The 18,846-nt window shown below is 41.8% G+C and overlaps 2 protein-coding genes across 3 annotated transcripts in view; both read left to right on the forward strand.

Annotated features, from left to right (window-relative positions):
* The window catches only part of Ptgr2 (prostaglandin reductase 2), a 27,092-nt gene extending 13,042 nt beyond the window's left edge, over positions 1 to 14,050 (forward strand). Inside the window, exons 5-10 of the mRNA XM_059279572.1 lie at positions 618 to 788; positions 4,123 to 4,332; positions 5,918 to 6,039; positions 7,336 to 7,423; positions 10,174 to 10,213; positions 13,882 to 14,050. Of these exons, the coding sequence (XP_059135555.1) occupies positions 618 to 788; positions 4,123 to 4,332; positions 5,918 to 6,039; positions 7,336 to 7,423; positions 10,174 to 10,213; positions 13,882 to 13,958 (708 nt within the window). The 3' untranslated portion in view covers positions 13,959 to 14,050. The remainder of the gene's footprint in view (positions 1 to 617; positions 789 to 4,122; positions 4,333 to 5,917; positions 6,040 to 7,335; positions 7,424 to 10,173; positions 10,214 to 13,881) is intronic.
* A 2,719-nt stretch (positions 14,051 to 16,769) lies between these two features.
* The window catches only part of Znf410 (zinc finger protein 410), a 30,452-nt gene continuing 28,375 nt past the window's right edge, over positions 16,770 to 18,846 (forward strand). Inside the window, exon 1 of one of the 2 annotated variants that reach the window (XR_009382844.1) lies at positions 16,770 to 17,038. The gene's annotated coding sequence lies outside the window, so the exon portion shown is untranslated. The remainder of the gene's footprint in view (positions 17,039 to 18,846) is intronic. The other variant, XM_059279569.1, reaches the window with a different exon arrangement.

The raw sequence follows: 18,846 nt of genomic DNA on the forward strand, positions 1-18,846 counted from the left end.
AGAATTACAACAAGACCAAGAAGGGTCTCCTGTGGACTATAAACACACCACACAATCTGGGCGGCTTAACCAGCGGGGACTCACTTCCTATTCTAAAGGTTAAAAACCCAAGATTGAGGTTCTGGAAAATTCAGTTTCTGGTAAGGTCTCTCTTAGCTTGCAGAAAAATACTTCGTTGTTGTTGTTGTTTTTTTGAGATAGAGTTTCTCTGTGTAATAGCCCTGGCTGTCCTGGAACCCACTCTGTAGACCAGGCTGGCCTTGAACTCACAGAGGTCCGCCTGCCTCTACCTCCTGAGTGCTGGGATTAAAGGCCTGCACCACCATGGACCAGCAGGAAATGTGTTCTTGCTGTGTCATCCAGTACCCTTCCAGGCAGTGAGGAGTGTTGCATCTGTTCCTTCTTCTAAGGACATACATGTATTGGATTAGGTCCCCAACTTTATGACCTCATTTAACCTCAAATATTACCTTAAAGGTATTGATCTTGATACTTACAGGGATATAGAGATTGAGCATGTGAAGTTGGGTGTGGAATACTATGCAGTCTATAACTCTAACTTCTTAGCATAAAACTGTAATTTCAGTATTGTTTAAAATGTCCACCTTTTGTTTCAGGTAGACCCACAACTTGTGGATGGACATCTTTCATATTTTCTTGGAGCTATAGGTATGCCTGGTTTGACTTCCTTGATTGGGGTCCAGGAAAAAGGTCACATATCTGCTGGGTCTAATCAGACAATGGTTGTCAGTGGAGCAGCAGGTGCCTGCGGATCTTTGGCTGGGCAGGTAAAGTTTCCAAAAATTACTTAACTTTTTAAAGTAGAAGGCATAACAGGTCACAGAGTACATGCATATAATTTACAAAATAAAATCGAGGGCTGGTGACGTAGCTCAGTTGGTAGAGTACTCGCCCAACATGCATGAAGCTCCAGGTTTGATCCCTGGTACCACATAAAACACCTAGGTGTGGTGACACACAGCTGTAATCTCAGCACTTCTGAAGCAGAACAGGAAGATCAGAAGTTCAAGGTCATCCTCTGCTACTTAGTGAGTTCAGGCCCAGCCTGGAGTATATAAAAGTTTGTCACAAAAAGTAATTAATTTTAGGGTTAGCTGTTTATAAGTTGCCCGTGATCCAGCAAATAACTGCACACCCAAGAACATGCAAGCAACACTGATTAAACGTAATGGTTATTTTTTTCAAGACATGAAAGTAGAAGGGGCCTGATGTGATGAAGGAGGGATTCCAGAGGAATGGGAGAGAAAGGGAATGTGGCTGACTGTAACCAAACTACAGGATACACATACATGAAATGGTCAAGGATAAGTTCGATCTTAATTAAGAAAAGATTTGTTATTTTTGTTTGATGTGTTTGTGTGAGCACATGCATGTATGTTTGTGTGTCATATCCCTTGGGACTGGAGTTACAGGTGGTTGTGAGCCTTCTGACATTGGTGTTTCAAACCAAACCCAAGCCTTCTATAAGAGTACTAAGTACTCTTAACCACTGAGCCATCCCTCCAGACCTCTTATTTTAAATTTTTATTATGTCATTATTTTGCATATTTTTGGCAGAAATGGTATTATTACCTGTTTAGATTCTGTTGATAACAATGTGAAAAAACAAAACAAAACAGGTTTTTGTGTCTCTTTCTCTGTTAACTGGAGTAGATGTAGCAAATGTTAGAGTAGTTCTGTCATCCATATAAGGATGAAAACCATAGAGATCTGTCTGAACTCCTTGACTTAAAAGACAAACAAGCAGGGTTAGAGAGATGGCTCAGTGGTTAAGAGCACTCGCTGTACTTGCAGAGAGCCCAGGTTCAGTTATCAGCACCACAGAGAGGCTTAGAACTCTCTATAACTCCAGTTCAGGGTACCTGGCTCTGCCTTCTGGCTTGTCGGGCGCCAGACATGCACATAATGCACATTCATACATGCAGCCAAACACAAGTAAATACATCTTTACAAAAATGACAAAGAAGGGTATTGAGTTGTAGTTCAGAGGTTTGAGCCCTTGCTAGGCATGCATGGAGCTCTATGTTCAGTTGCCTGCACCAAACAACAACATAAAATCAAACTCTTTTTTTTTTTTTTTGATTTTTCGAGACAAGGTTTCTCTGTGTAGCTTTGTGCCTTTCCTGGATCTCGCTCTCTAGACCAGGCTGGCCTCGAACTCACAGAGATCCGCCTGGCTCTGCCTCCCGAGTGCTGGGATTAAAGGCGTGCGCCACCACCGCCCGGCCAAACTCTTATTTTAAAGAAATTAATAAGAATTCTTCTTCCACAAGAAGGTTATTTATTTATGTTTATTTTGAAACGGAGTCACTTGTCTCCCTGGCTGGCCCAGACTTACTATGTAGCTTAGGCTGGCCTTGAATTCCTATTCCTCCTACCTCCACGTTCCAAGTGCTGAGATAATAATAGTGCAGAAAGCATTTACTGAATTGTAAGTATGTAATAAATGTTGAAAGAACTGTACAAAGTTCAGTGTTTTATAAGTAATAGCTATATTAGTTAGTCATCTCTTGGCTGGGATAAAGTGCCTGGCAAAGACGACCCAAGGAAGGAGGGTTTTATTTGGTACACAGTTCCAGGGTGTGGTGCGTTATGGCAGGGACGTCATGATAGTAGGAGCTCCAGGCAGCTGGTCACATTGCATCAGCACTCGAGAAGCAGAAAGCAGCGAATGCTTGCACTCAGCTTGCTGTCTCCTGTGTACTCAGTGTGGTACCAGGCCGGTGGAATGGTACCACCACATTCAGTGGGTCTTCCCTTTTCAGTTAATCTAACCTAGGTAAGTCATCATGGACATGCCCAGAGGTTTGCTTTCATGGTGATGATTCTAGGTCTTGTCAAGTTGGCTGTCAGGATTAGACATCATGGTAGCTGTGGTGGTTTGAGTGAGAAATGGCCCCATAGTCTCCACTATTTGAACACTCACTGCCCAGTTGGTGGTGCTGTTTGGGGAGGTGGTGAGCCTTGCTGGAGGAAGTCTGTCTGTCACTGCAGGCAAGCTTTGAGAGGCCATGGCCTCATCCTACGTCTAGTTGGCTCTTTCTTCTTTCTGCTTGTGGCTGAAGATGTGATCTCTGGTTCCTGCTCCCCCACCATGCCCACTCCTCACTCCCGTGCCTCTCTGCCCTCGGGGAACGGAAACCCAATAATCTCTTTCTCTCTTAAGTTGTGTTTGGTTGTGGTGTCTTATCACAGCAGCAGAAAGTAACTGATGCAGTAGCTTTTACAGCATGGGAAACAGAATAATGTATTTTAGCTATCATCTGTGTTCTCCACAGCCCTGAAAATTATTGAATTTTAAGAGTGATATTTTGGGTCTGATTTTTTTTTAAATTACATTAAAGTTGTGAAATTTAAACTACATTTTATTTATTTAATTATTTTTAAGGATCACATTATGTGCTTTTAGTCTCTTTGGCTTTAATTTTTTTCTCTCCCTATTTCATTATTTCTTTGAGACAGGGTCTCTCTATGTAGGCGGGCCTTGAACTCAGAGATACACTTGTCTCTGCCTCCTGAGTGCTGGGATCAAAGGTGTGGGCCACCATGCTTTAAATGCTTTAGTTAAAAGCACTGTGATCAAACCTAAATTGTGATGAATACTGTTGTAGAGTTAATATTGATGTGAAGAAACATCATGACTCCAGGTCCACCAGCCCAGGGGTAGCACCCAATGGGCTGGACCCTCCCACTTCAGACACTAAAGAAATGCCCTTACAGGCTTGTCTACAGATTTTTTTTTTTTTTTTTTTTTTTTGGTTTTTCGAGACAGTGTTTCTCTGTGTAGCTTTGCACCTTTCCTAGAACTCACTTGGTAGCCCAGGTTGGCCTCGAACTCACAGAGATCCGCCTGGCTCTGCCTCCCGAGTGCTGGGATTAAAGGCGTGCGCCACCACCGCCCGGCTTGTCTACAGATTTTATGGAGGCATTTCCTCAATTGAAGTTCCCTCTTCTCAGATGATGCTTGCTTATATCAAATTGACATAAAAATTAGCCAGGACAAATAAATACTCTCTTCTACTTGCAATATCTTGTGTACTTTGACATTTTTATGTTTGTGAGAATATAAAGCCATTTAATTTTCAAAACATTCCTCCGTAGATTGGCCGCCTGCTTGGCTGTTCCAGAGTGGTGGGAATTTGTGGAACACATGAGAAATGCCTCTTTTTGACTTCAGAACTGGGGTTTGATGCTGCAGTTAATTATAAACAAGGAAATGTAGCGGAACAGCTCCGGGAATCATGCCCAGCTGGAGTGGATGTTTACTTTGACAATGTTGGAGGTGACATCAGTGATACAGTGATAAGTCAGGTGGTTTGCTGATTTGTTTCTGTTACAAATGTGACACTATATTTTATTTATTGTGATATATCTTTGCTTGATACTGAGGGGAGCTATAAAATTGTAGTGTTCATTTTGACAAATAACATGATTATTGTATTTAAGTTATACAAAAGGTCTTGATACTTACTTTGATTTGATTGCACATTGGTGTTCTGAATTTCAGTTCCTGCTTAGCAATATATTTTCACCTTCAATTTACTTTTGTGAAAAATTAAGATTTGCCCTTTTGAAATAGTGAGATTCTGACCTGTAACTCACCATCTACCAATCACTTTGCAGCCATAACCTCTAAGTTGGGTAGGGAGATGGTTTTCATAGGTTGTAGATGGTACATATTTTTATTGGCAATGTAGTAAAATATCAACTGATAATAAGAATAAATAGGTCTTGACTATATGTAAAATTACTTGCAGTTGAGATTATATTATTGAAATATAAAGAAATATATTATTGGGCTGGAGAGATGGTTCAGTGGATGAGAGTGTGTACTGCTCTTGCAGAGGACCTGAGTTTGATTCTATGTCAGGCAGCTCAAACCAGCTGTATATCAAGCTCCAGGGAGAAATGACCCTTCTGGCCTCATGAGGCACCTGCACTTATACATGCATGTTTCTGTTGAGGGGTAGCCACCAGAGAAGACAACTTGGACGTGGGTTTAAGCCAATAGAAAGTCTTTATTAGCTGGCCAGTGTTCAGATCCCAGTGTAGCCCTGAGCCTTTCTCAGGGTGAGCTTTTAAGCACAAAACCCATGTCCTGGGTATACTTCAGTTAACAAGAACAGTTAGTCATAAGTGGAACTACAGAAGCCAAAAAGCAAAGTTAGTACATTTAGAGACTTTCCCAAAACTGTGGACTTTGATGGATTAGGCCTTTGTTTTGGCAGGTGGTGCTGTCAAAATGCTGAGTTTTACATCCTGAATGGTACTTACATCATCGAGTCAGTTGTGGTAAGGTCTCAGGGCCTACTAAGGTCTGGGGACCTGTTATAGTATCTATACACAGACCCACAATATATACATAGTTAAAAATAATAAAATTAAGCTTTAAAAAATAAATATACTACAATAAAGCAGCAAGATCAGTGGCAACTAATGTAATTCTTTTGGTGATTACCAAACTTTTATTCTACATTCCTTCATAGTGGACTTAATAAAACTTGTAGGTGCTGGAAAGATGGTTCAGCACTTAAGAGAGTACTTACTGCTCTTTTGGAGGACTGAGTTTGGATCCTAACACACACATCAGCAGCTCAAAACCATCTGTAACTCCAGTTCTAGGGGGATCTGAGGCCCTCTTCTGGCTTCCACAGGCACCTGCATTTATGTAGTGAACATAAAATTCATGTAGGTGCACACACTTGCGTGTACACACAGAGGCACACACAAATAAATAAAAAATGTAAAAGACTTGTAAATAGGTAAATCTTCAAAATAAATGAAACTAATCAGCAATAAAGGTTTAAGTGTGGTGGTTAAATAGGCTTGTATTGTTGTAGTCATAAATCATAGGAAAGGTGTCTAAGGGTGTAATCATCAGTGTTTCTCTATACAGATGAATCAGAACAGCCACATCATCCTATGTGGTCAAATTTCTCAGTACAATAAAGATGTGCCTTATCCTCCTCCACTGTCCCCTGCTGTGGAAGCAATCCAGAAGGAAAGAAACATCACAAGGTGTGTTCTTCACCTTTGCCCTTACTGCTACTATCACAGCGGCTGGGAGTTAAATTTCATAGATGTGAATTGTATTCATTTATAGTTTTTTCTTATTAAATAAAATGGAAAACTATATATTCAAGGAGGTTCAATATTTAAATTTTGGTTACTGGTTCTCAGAAAACTGATACTTCTGGCGTTGACTGGATGAGATCATGTGAGGGTAGGGAAAGAATGTCATCCACAAAGGAAAAACCAAATTGCTGTTGCCAAATAGGGTTGTAGATGATAAGCAGATATAACAATCTAAGTAGAGTACTTACCCCTTAACTACAGCTAAAACTATATCTGACCAGACTCAGTATGGTTATGTGCTAGTTCAAAGACTAACAAGTATTACCATTTTGAAAGATTTGATTTGTTTTTTTGTTTCATTTTGATTTTTATTTTTTCAAGACAGGGTTTCTCTGTGTAGCCCTGGCTGTCCTGGAACTCACTCTGTAGACCAGGCTGACCTTGAACTCACGGAGATGTAATTGAAGTTTTCCTAGTCCTGCCTGGTCCACGGTCAGGACAAATCTCTCCCACTCGCATCCCCCAAGTAAACACACAGAGACTTAAGACTTATATTACTTATAAACTGTATGGCTGTGGCAGGCTGCTTGCTATCTGTTCTTATATCTTAAATTAACCCATTTTTATAAATCTATACCTTGCCATGTGGCTCATGGCTACCAGTATCTTACATCATGCTTCTCCTCGTGGTGGCTGGCTGCATCTTCCTGCCTCAGCCTTCCACCTCCCTGAATTCTCCTCCTTCTTGTCCTGCCTACACTATACTTCCTGCCTGGCTACTGGCCAATCAGCGTTTTATTTATCAATCAATCATAGCAACATATATTTACAGCATACAGGACATCCCACAGCACTTCCCCTTTTCTGGTTTTTCAAAAGGAAGATTTTAACTTTAACATAGTAAAATTACATATAACAAAACAATTATCAAGCAAGAATTACAGTTACAATATCTAGTCTTACTTATATTTGGCAGGATTAAAGAAGATATCCTATCCTATATTTGTGAGTCTAAGGTTTCATATCTAACTTACCTTTTATCATAACTAAGGGAATTATAACTATCTAGTCTTCAACTACATCAAAGACCTCAGAAGGATATACCATTACCTGAGAAATGGGAGAAGGATCTGCCTGCCCCTGCTTCCCAAGTGCTGTGATTAAAGGCGTGTGCCACCACCCCCTCAGGTTCTCCCTCTTGAAATATTCTCTAATCATTCTTTCATTCTCTGCTTACAGAGAGAGATTTACCGTGTTAAATTACAGAGATAAATTTCAGCCGGGACTTCTGCAGCTGAGTCAGTGGTTTAAAGAGGGCAAGCTAAAGGTAAAACCTTTTTTGCTTTTTGAAAGGAGGTCTCATGTGGTTCAGGCTGGTTTCAGGCTGGTTGAACTTGTCAAGTAGCTGAAAATGATCTTGAACCCTTTGCCTCCTACTTCTGCCTCACTAGTGCTAGGATTATAGGCAGGCTCTTTATCATGCCCAATTTATGTGGCGCTGGGCTTGAACCCAAAACAAACCAAGTACTCTCCCAACAGAGCCACATCCCCAGTCCAGATTTCTATTAATTATAAAAGTATGTTTTTTCTGGCCAGGCGGTGGTGGCGCACGCCTTTAATCCCAGCACTCAGGAGGCAGAGCCAGGCGGATCTCTGTGAGTTCGAGGCTAGCCTGGTCTACAAAGCAAGTTCCAGGAAAGGCACAAAGCTACACAGAGAAACCCTGTCTCGAAAAAACAAAAACAAACAAAAGAAGTATGTTTTTTCTGCCATTAGGCATACTTTTATTTTATTTGATTTTACTATAGCAAACATTTGTTTCATTACAAAACATTCCTACAGAATATAGGCTGGAGAGTTGGCTCAATGGTTAAGAGCACGTTGCTCTTGCAGAGGACCCAGGGTTGTTCTCCAGCTTGTATGTCAGGCTGCTCACCAGTGATGGTAACTGCAGCTCCAGGGGCTCTGTGACCCTCTCTGGACCGCCTAAGCAGCTGCCTAAGCAACTGCACTCACCTGCACATACTCCCACAGGGACACACATTGACACACAGTTTAAAAAGTTAATCTCTGAATAAAATTTTCTCCCAGATGACCATAATCTGCGGAGTGAGAAACCCTTTTATTACTTTTATGCAATACTTTATTAAGCTCAGGACTGTAGAGGCTGCTCAGTGGTTAAGAGCACTTACTACTTTTGCAGAGGACCTGGATTTGGTTCCTAGCACCTACCTGGCTGCTACAAGTTGTCCATAACTCCAATTCCAGGGGATCCAGTAACCTCTTCTGGCTCCCAGGGTACCAGGCACACAGTGGTGCATACATGTACATACATACATGCATGCAGGCAAAACACATAAAATAATAAACAATTAATAAGCTTTACTTTCCATGAATTATTTACAAAGTCAATAGGTAGTTCTGAAATCTAAATTTGTAATGTTCATTAATTTGACAAATATTTGTGGAATTGTACTTAGAAATCTGATTTCTTTTTTTCATTTTACATTATTTTTATATGCATGGATGTTTTGTTTACAGGAATGTTTGTTTACCACTTGCTTGCCCTGGTTCGTACAGAGGCCAGAAGAGAGTGTCAGATATTCTGGAACTGGAGTTACAAATGGTTGTGAGCTGCCATCTGGGTGCTGGGAATTGAACCTGGGTCCTCTGAAAGAATAGCCAGTGTTCTTAACCACTGATCCATCTCTCTGGCCCCAGAAATTGTGCTTTCTTTTTTCCCCCAATAACTTATTTTTTTATTTCATGTGCATTTGTATTTTACTTGAATGTATGTCTGTGTAAAGGTGTCAGATCACCTGAAACTGGAGTTACAGGCAGTTGTGAGCTAGGAATTGAACCTGGGTCCTCTAGAAGAGCAGACAGTGCTCTTAACTGATGAGCCATCTCTCCAGTTCCAAAATTGTTCTTTCTTAAAAGTCATATAAGCACATGCCAGAATGTTCTTTGGATATTCTTTTCTTTTTAAAATGGGAATTTGTTGAATTTTATATAACTAGAATGAGTCGTTACTGCATTTTAGAAAGTACAGAACAATTGTAAACTCAGTAATTCAGTAATACATTTATATTATTTTGGTTTCCTATAACCTATTTTCTTATGATTTTTATAGATTTCAGTAAATGCCCTTTTAATACTCATTTCCTTTTTGGTTATTCTGATTGGGCAAAATTAGAAGTTTTTTGTCCCCGCCCCCCCCCTCCCCTCAAGACAGAATTTCTCTGTGTAAGTAGCCTTAGCTGTCCTGGAACTTGCTCTGTAGACCAGACTGGCCTCAAACTCAGAGATCCTCCTGCCTCTGCCGCCCGAGTACTGGGATTAAGAGCATGTGCCACCACTGCCTGAAATTAGAAGTTATTAACCTGGGATCTGTATAAGATGTTCTTGAAACCTAAAAAAGATAGGCAAACTTGTATATGTGTACACTTAGATAATTTTTTTCCAAAGGGTGGATATGGACTGAGTGTGTAACTTGGTAGAGTACTTGCTTAGCCTCCATGAAGCCTAGTCTACCCCAGCAGAATAAAAAAACCGGGACAGGCCCATCATCACAGTACTTGGGAGGTCGGGGCAGGAGAGGATCATAAATTCAAGGTCATTCTCAGCTGTGTAGCCTGTACAGTTTGTTTAAGACTAGATGGGTGTGGGGTAGCAGTGAGATGGCTTACTGAGTGTGGACACTAGTGGATGAACTGAGTTTGATCCCCAGAACCCATGTGGCAGAAAAGTAGAAAGAACTGGGCTGGGCATGGAAGTTTATGCCTTCAAACCCAGCAGTAGGGAGGAAGAGGCAGTCTGAGCTCTGCATTTGAGGTCTACAGAATGAGTACCAGGTGTCCTCTGACTTCTACATGCATGCTATGACATGTACATTCACCCATAAAAACAAATAAAATGTAAAAAAAAATTTTTTTTAAACAGACAACAGGAATATAGGATTAGGATTTTATTGAAAAATGGAGGCTACCCATTTTTCTACTGTATACTAAGTTCTAAATTGTATTGCTTCCTTTTATAGAAACCATTAACCCTAAATCTAGCTATTTTGATTCACAGATCAAAGAGAGCATGATAAATGGATTGGAAAACATGGGAGGTAAGATGAATAAAGATTTATTCTATACATGTGCTAAATGCATGTATTGATTTTTCTTTTAATGCTACTTTTCAGGTGTTCAGAGAATGAACCTATGGCCTCTTTCATGTTAAGCACACAGTACCACTGTGCTAACCCCTAGCCACCCCACCCTCTTCTCCTTTGTGGAGACACTGAGGATCTCTGTTCACTGAAACTGAAAGACTGCGCTTTGGTTCATGCCGTGGTGGAGAATTGAACCTGGAGCCTTGTGCATGCTAGGCACGGCCTCTAAGACTGAGCTATAGCTTCTTTCCCTTGTTTTGTTTTTTCTCTTTTTTAGGAGGGAAGGGGGTGGAGCAGAGCTTTTCTGAGACTGGGTCTTATGTAGCCCTGGTTGGCTTTGAATTTGATTGGTAGCTGAGGCAGACCTTAAATTCCTGCCCTTCCAAGTGCTAGAATTACAGGCATTTGCCACCACACCCATCTTATTTTCTTGTAATAATTTATTGCTGGGGCTTTGGATGTAGGCTAGTTGGTAGAGTGCTTGTCTGCCATGAATGAAGCTGTGTACAAAGCATGTATATTAGCAACCATTGTAACCCAGAACTCAGACGGTAGAGGCAGTACTCTCAATTTAAGGTCGTTCTCAGCTAATGAGACGGTCTCAAAAATAAATAAAAATAAAAATAAATAAAATAAGCCCGGCGGTGATGGTGCATGCCTTTAATCTCAGCACTCCAGAGGTAGAGGCAGGTGGATCTCTGAGTTTGAGGCTAGCCTGGTCTATGGATCAAGTTCCAGAACAGCCAAGGTTACACACAGAGAAACCTTGTCTCAAAAAAAAAAAAAAAAAAAAAACCAATAAATGAACAAATAAATAAACAAACAAATATTATTTCTGTGAAACTGTCCCTATATATGTAGGTTTCCTTATATATTGAAATCAAACACCATAAGAGTTCACTTTAGTGATCTTTAATATGTGTATTAGTTACTTTTTCATCACTGTGATAAAATACCTGAAACCAAATTTTAGGGAGGAATTATTTTGCTCATGATTTTAGAGCTCAGGTCATGGTCACTTGGCCCCATGCACTTGGGTAGGGCAGATCATCCTGGTACTGGAGTACATGAAGGTAGTCTTCACATCATGGTGGACAGGAAACAGAGAAGAAGACAGGAAGAGGAAGGGCCCAACTCTGCTGACCTACTTTCTCTAGCTAAGTTCCACTTCATAAAGTTTCCAGAACCTCCTAAAATACTACCACTAGCTGAGGACCAAGCACTTAAAACTGAGGGAGTTTGTTTGAGATGTTTCATATTCAAAGTATATCAAGAGGCAGTTTGCACATTTCATATATTATATATATATATATATATATATATATATATATATATATATATATCTTTGGTTTCTTAGATAGCTTATAAAAATATAAGGACTATGAAAGCTTTATAGGCTTTAGGTAACTTTTCAGATTAAATGTTTCTTGTAGACAGTCCCAAATAAAGACACGGAGACTTATTAATTATGAAATATTTTGCTTTTAGCTGAGTTTTGTCTCAACTAGCTCTTAAAACTTAAATGAACCCATCTGTATTAATCTGTGTTCTGTCACGTGGTGTTACCTCTTTTGTCTTGCACGTCCGGTTCCCTCTCCATTTGCCTGGCAACTCCACCCTTCTTCTTCCCAGAGTCCTCTCTGCCTCCAGAAGTCCCGCCTAACCTCTTCCTGCCTAGCTATTGGCCATTCAGCTCTTTATGAAACTAATCAGAAGGTGCCTTGGCAAAGACACATCTTTACAGTGTCACGAACAAATATTCTGCAACAGTTTCTCAGACATAAGATTAATCAAATTTCTAAATTCTATTTTTGTTTTTGTTTTTGGCCTAACATAGACTTTCATTTATAAAAAGGCTTAAATCAAACTGATTTTTTTCCTTTTTCAAAAAAAAATTTAATATATTTCCAAACCAGTATTTTGTATCAATGTAAATTTTACTCATTTGGCTTAACAAGTATATACTGTATTTACTCAATAAAACTAGTTAAGTTTCTAAAGTTTTAAATTATTTAAAATTGTTTTACTGACATTTTAGCCCCATATTTATTTGCCTTTACTCTTCAGATTCTGTACCTTTCTATGGATACTAGTTAGATATTTCCAGTTTATTTATTTATTTTTTTTAAAGATTTATTTATTATACATACAGTGTTCTTCTGCAGATATGTCTGCAGGCCAGAAGAGAGTACCAGATCTCATTACAGATGTTTGTGAGCCACCATGTGGTTGCTGGGAATTGAACTCAGGACCTCTGGGATAACAGCCAGTGCTCTTAACTGCTGAGCCATCTCTCCAGCCCCTATTTCCAGTTTAAATAGCAGTAGGGTTTTTGTTGGTTTTCAGTCTTTTTGAGGCCAGGTCTCATGCAGTCAAGGCTAGGTTGATCCTGAACTCTGATCTTCTTGCCCCAGGACCCACAGGTAAAAACCACAGTCCTGGTTTATGAAGTGCTGGGGGTTTAGCCCAGAACCTCTTGTATGCAACTTACCAGATGAGCTATACCCAGCCCAACAATAGTCTTCAGAATGTAATTGGATTGCTTTGTATTCTACTTGTATCTGTTGTTTGCATTTGTTTGAAACTTGGTCTCCTCTTTTTTCCCTCTCTTTCTTCTCTCACATTCCAAAACACATTAACTCTTGAGGCCAGGTTGGAGCAGGTCCCCAACTTACAAGCTTAGTGTGCAGATGGAATGTTTCCCCAAGTTTCTAAGATACAGTGTATCTGAGGGAGGCAAGTGTGTGCTCTCTCCTACCCTACCCTTTTTGGGTGTTTTTGAGTCTGTATATTCCAGATGGCCTTAAACTCATGATCCTCCGGCCTTAGCTCCAGAATGCTGGGATTACATGCATACACCATGAGAGTTTCCTTCAGTTTCCCTATTGGCATCACATACGAGTTGTACACTTACATACATGCAGGCAAAACACTCGTACATATAAACTAAATCTTTTGTGTGTGTGTCTTGCCTGTATACATGTATGTACACTACATGCATGCTTAGTGTTCCTAGAGTTCAGAAGAGTGTTGGATCCCCTACAGCTGGTGCTAGGAACAGGACTGATTGTGAGTCACCACATGGGTGCTTGGTAGATAAGTATGTATGAATGAATAAATAAATAAATGTATAAATAAATAAATAATAAATAAATAAATAAGGAAGGAAGGAAGTGTCCCCCCCCTCCCCTCCAGGGCTTCTCTATGTGGCCTTGGCTGTTCTGGAACTCACTCTGTAGACTAGGCTACCCTGAACTCACAGAGACTCACAGAGATCCACCTGCCTCCTGAGTGCTGGGATTAAAGGTGTGTGCCACCACCTGACCCAGTGATTTTTCTTTTTAGATTTATTTTTTGCCAGGGTGGTGGTGGCACATGCCTTTAATCTCAGCACTTGGGAGGCAGAGGCAGGTAGATCTCTGTGAGTTTGATGCCAGCCTGGTCTACAGAGTGAGTTTCAGGACATCCAGGGCCACACAGAGAAACTGTCTCAAAAAAAAAAAAAAAAAAGGAAGAAAAATTACTTAAGAAATTATTCAAACTAATTTTGTATGTGAGACTGCCTAACAAATATATAGTAACATTTCTCTTTTTAGACAACCTACTTTTTTTTTTTTTTCCAGTTGCATTCCAGTCCATGATGACCGGAGGCAACATAGGGAAACAGATCGTCTGCATTTCAGAAGATGCTTCTCTGTAGTCTTTGTGTACCTTCGTCAAGGAAACCCTACATTTCCTACTTTGCACAGAGATACTTAAGATACATTTAAGAAAGAATCTTACAGTAGATAATTCTTGATTTAAGTGTGATATTTTCTTAATTGCATAACCTTTTTATCTTCATTATCATATATTAATTATATATCTAACATGTGGTTGCTAACCATAATACAATGGTTCTCAACCTGTGGGTTGTGCCCCCCCCCACCCCGGTCACATGTCAGATATTTACATTACGATTCATAACAGTAGCAAAATTAGGGTTATGAAGTAGCAGTGGAATAATTTTATGGTTGGGGTCACAACATGAGGAACTGTATTAAAGGGTGCAGCATTAGGAGGGTTGAGAACCATTGCTACAATAGATTGAAGTTAGTTTCATCTGTTTTTCCCTTTTTTATTTTATTTTTGAAACAGGATCTCAATATGAAGTCCACACTGGCCTCAAACTTGTGATTTTTCTGGCCCTGCCTCTTGAGTGCTGGGATCATAGGCATGCCTGATTTATTTTTCTTATAATAATAAACTAGTAATAGTAATTATTTCAGAGATGGGCCTGTTAGTGTAGCTCAGGCTGGACTGACTCCTCAGGTTCCTCACTGCCAATATCGCTGGGATTCCAGGCAGGTGTTACTCACTATACTTGGCTAATTTTGTTTGTTAAAACTAATGTTACATATATTTGTATCAAATATTTTAAGACCCCTGGATAGTTAATACGATTATTAATGGATCATCTGTATACATCTTTAAATTATTTTTAAAACTGAGTAAACATTCTAGTAATTCTAAGAACAGAAGCAGTTAACATTTGTTGAACTGGGGAAATTTTTAACATTCTTAAAGTGAGAGTATTAGAATTGAGACGAGCTTTCTATATTTTATATCAAAGAGAGACTTTAAAAATCTTTATGTACCAATGTGTCTGTCTGTGCACCACATGCATGCCTGGTGCCTGCAGAGGCCAGAAGAGGGCATTGGATCCCTTGGAACTGGAGAATTTTGAGCCACCATGTGGGTGCTGTGTTCTTGAATGCAGGTCCTTTGGTAGAGCAGCACGTGCTCTTAACTGCAGAGCCATCTCTCCAGCCTGCCAAAAGAGAGGCTTGGAACAGTATAAGTACATAGGGTTGGGGGCAGCATTGGGAGGATCAGATTGTGGAACGGTTATGGGGAAGAAGAGCAGAAGTGTTGGGTTGGGAGCAGTGTGAGAAGATGATGAAGTCAGTGGAGTTGATGGGAAGCTCAAAAGACCAGATCTGCACCCAGAAGATGATCTATTTGTGTTCTGCCAAATTACTGTGTAGCAAGTCTAAAAAAGCTTGTGTTTACTGTAGGAATTTTTTTGTGACAGTCTGTTATGTAGTTTGCTATGTAATCCAGGCTGGCCTGGAACTTAAAAAATCTCTACCTGCCTGCCTACCTCCAGAGTGCTAGTGTTAAAGGCCTGTACTTTGGGACACTTGGGAGAGCAAATAGATATAAACATCACTTGGAATTTCATTGATTAAAGTGAGTTGGGTGAGTGATCAGGGCAGAACACTGCTCAGTATTCTAGGGACCTTGAGGTTAATCCCCAATAGCAACCCCCATTCCCAAGAAGCCCCAAGTAAAAAAAGCTTCAGGAAATGATAGGACTAAGTAAATTAACCAATGGTTTAGACATGAGTATTCCAGATATATTGATGTATCTCATTTGTCTTATTAATTGTAACTCAACCTTTGGAAAAGTAAAACTGAAGGTGTTTTCTGAGTGTGATTTATGGCCACTTTTTTACACAGCCAATGTAATTTATAGGTGACACTTGCAATAAACATATTCAAATTGTATTAGTAATCATTCAATCCAGTTTTGCATCGGTCTAACCTTGTTCTACATACTTGCCCTGGACCAGTTTTTCTTTCTGGGGGGGTTCTTCGTCTCTTCATATGCTGGTAACTCCCAACTCTAATTTGTTTAATTCTTACTTAGACTTGAGGACTTTTAACTCCTAGTAAACATCTCCTTGCCACCCCGAGGTTTTCTTCAGATACTATGTAGCCCGGTTGTCCTCGTCATGCAGTCCTCAGACAGGATTACAGCCTTGCCCGTGCCCAGCACGAAACTGTGTACCGATGAATTCATTTCACCCGGAATGCCCAGAATGTTTTGTACCCAAACGACTACTCCCTAGCTCGTTTAGGCTCCTGGTTTATCTCTAAACATGAACATAAACGCCTTAAGAGAACATTAATTCACACGGGCACTATCTTTAATCCCTTACTCTATGTGTACCACATCATGAGGGGTTGTTGTTGTGGTTGCTTTGTTTTTGACAGTCACTACGCAGCCCTAGCTGTCCTAGCTGTGCCAGGGTGCTGGGATTACAGGACTGTGCCACCACGCCAGCACTTTACATTTCACGCAGTCAGTAAACTCAAAAGTTCCATCGAGTACTATTATTCACCTCGGAACTCAGTCGGGACATCCAAGATCTCTGGGAATTCTTAAGTGTCCCCAAGGCTGTCCGTGTCTAAATTCATACCCAGTCCAGTGGGCAGTGCGGGGCTGGATTGTGCAGGTCCTTCCTTGGGCCGTGAAGATTTCAGGTCCTCTTCATGGAGAGTTTTGGTGTTTCGGGAGCATTGTTTCTCGTTCACTGTGTCGGAACTCGGCTCCGGAGAAAGCTGCTCACCGGTTCCCTGCCGCGGCCGCACACACCCTCCTCGGCGGGAAGGCGGTGACGTCACGGCTAGACGGCCCTGACCTGGTTTCAGACTTGGCGGACCCGAGCGTCCTGGAGGGCAGGGGGCGGGGGCGGGGTGCTGCGGCTCGCCGGCCGGAGACCAGCGTGGGTGTGAGGGGAGGTGGAGATCGGCCCATGCAGCTGCCCGAGGGTCGGCACCTCGACCTGAGGGACACCCGCGGGGCGGAGAAGAAAGCCAGGGGGTATGCTCGTGGGGGGGGTGGCCAAACTTCCTGTCCCGCTCTGGAGCTGCTTCCGGCGGGAGCCGGAAGACGCCGTGTGTGGACGGAATTCGGGACTGACTGACGGACGGCCAGCTGCCCTGGACTGGAAGGTGAGCTCCGGGCTGGGGCTGGCCACACCCGCTCGGCTAGGTGGTCCCGGAGAGAAAGGAACTCACGGCGGGGTTTGGGGCTCCAGAGGCGAGTTTGCCCCCGAAGGGCACAAGGAAGCCGCCCCCACTTGGGCTTGCCCCCGGCGTCTGGCGGGCTGGGAGCGACCGGTCCGCAGCCCCGCGGCTCCGGCCCTCCCCCTCTCGGGATTTGGGGGTGGGGGGCACTGTTTGGTTCCTAGGCTTGTTTTTGCAGGAAGGTGCTTGGGAGCCGGATTGCCCCCAGTGAAGCGGACTTAGCGCGTCCCCGGGGCGGAGGCTCCGGACTGCACCCGCAGCCGGGCCTGCCCGCGGACCTTCGGGCCTGCCACTGAGACCTTTGTGCTGGCGGCAAGGGTTGCCAGCGGTGCCCTGCCGGCCTTCCAGCCAGAGCCAGCGTCCACTCACTTCCTTGGTCTGGAAGGGGACGCCTGATGACCAGGGCTGGACCTCTGGTGTCTCCTCTACCTGCCACTTGAGGCCCGTGTCGGGGCAGCGAGTGTTCGTAGTCCGGGTGGGTTTTGCCCATTGAACTCGTCCTCCGAAGTTTCTCAGAAGAGGATCCAATCCGTTGATTAAACTTTATCCCACTTGCGCATGAGGCTCGGAAATGTACTTAGGTACCATTTGGGAGTTAAATATTATTGAGGTGGGATTCAGAGTTCATACTTTTACATCGGACGTTGGCACAGGGGCCAGCGTGACATATGCAAAGAGAAGGAAAAATATTGTGAAGACGGACAATTCTTGGTGTTTGGCATTGAGAAATTACACTTTGTGTTATCGTAGTGTATTATCAGAAGATGTAGGCTCTAATTTAAGCTTTGACCTTGTAGGTGTCAAATTTGGGGTAAATTCTGCAATTTGTAGTTTCTTTGAGGGGGATATATCAGTGAAGAGGTTTACCCTCATGTAATGTATTTGAACATTATTCTGAGATACTAAACTTTGAGTTTGAAGATGACAAACATTCTTGTGTTTTGGAAAAATAATGAGTGTTTGGGTAAAAGATAGATTGGAAAGGGTAATTTTTTATTTTTGGATTTTTGAGACAGGGTTTCTCTGTGTAGCCCTGACTCTCCTGGAACTCGCTCTGTAGACCAGGCTGGCCTCAAAGGCACAGAGATCCACCTGCCTCTGTCTCCTGAGTGAGGAAAGGGTGACTTTTAAAGGCAAGGTGACCAGTTAGAAGCTTTTGTTAATAGTGTAGTTGGGGGAAAAAAGTGTAATTGAAAGATACTGAGAAATCTTAACAGCATCACAGTAGGAGTAAGTGACTTGGGGAAGTAATTAATGCCTGGGATTATTTAAATATGGAGAATGAGAGATACTGCTAGAGAGAATTTGCAGCTGAGTGGGAAAGAAGATTGGGCAATAAATAAAAGGGATAATTCAAGAAGAACAGGTTTGGCAGGGGAGATGATAATCTGGGTTTGGATGTGGTTTGGTTTGAAATGCTGATGGATATATATATATATATATGTGGAAATACTCAGCAAGTAAGTCATAGTGAAGGTTTGGAATTCAAAAGAAAAGAGTAAAGGGGCAGGGAATTGGGTATCATTTGTCATGTTGGGTATCCTCTGAATGTTTATCCATTGCTTTTTATGTGCTCACAGGGAAATGTGTATGAAGTCCTTCAAACTCCTAGTAATGACTACTTTAGAAGTGGGTAGTGACTTCAGGGTTTCTTTTGGGGAAATGTAAAATTAGCCAAGCTTGGTGGTATGCACCTTCAGTCTCAGTACTGGAAGGTGTAAGCAGGAGGGACC

The sequence above is a fragment of the Peromyscus eremicus genome, chromosome 14 (assembly GCF_949786415.1).
Source record: "Peromyscus eremicus chromosome 14, PerEre_H2_v1, whole genome shotgun sequence".
Classification (NCBI taxonomy): domain Eukaryota; kingdom Metazoa; phylum Chordata; class Mammalia; order Rodentia; family Cricetidae; genus Peromyscus; species Peromyscus eremicus.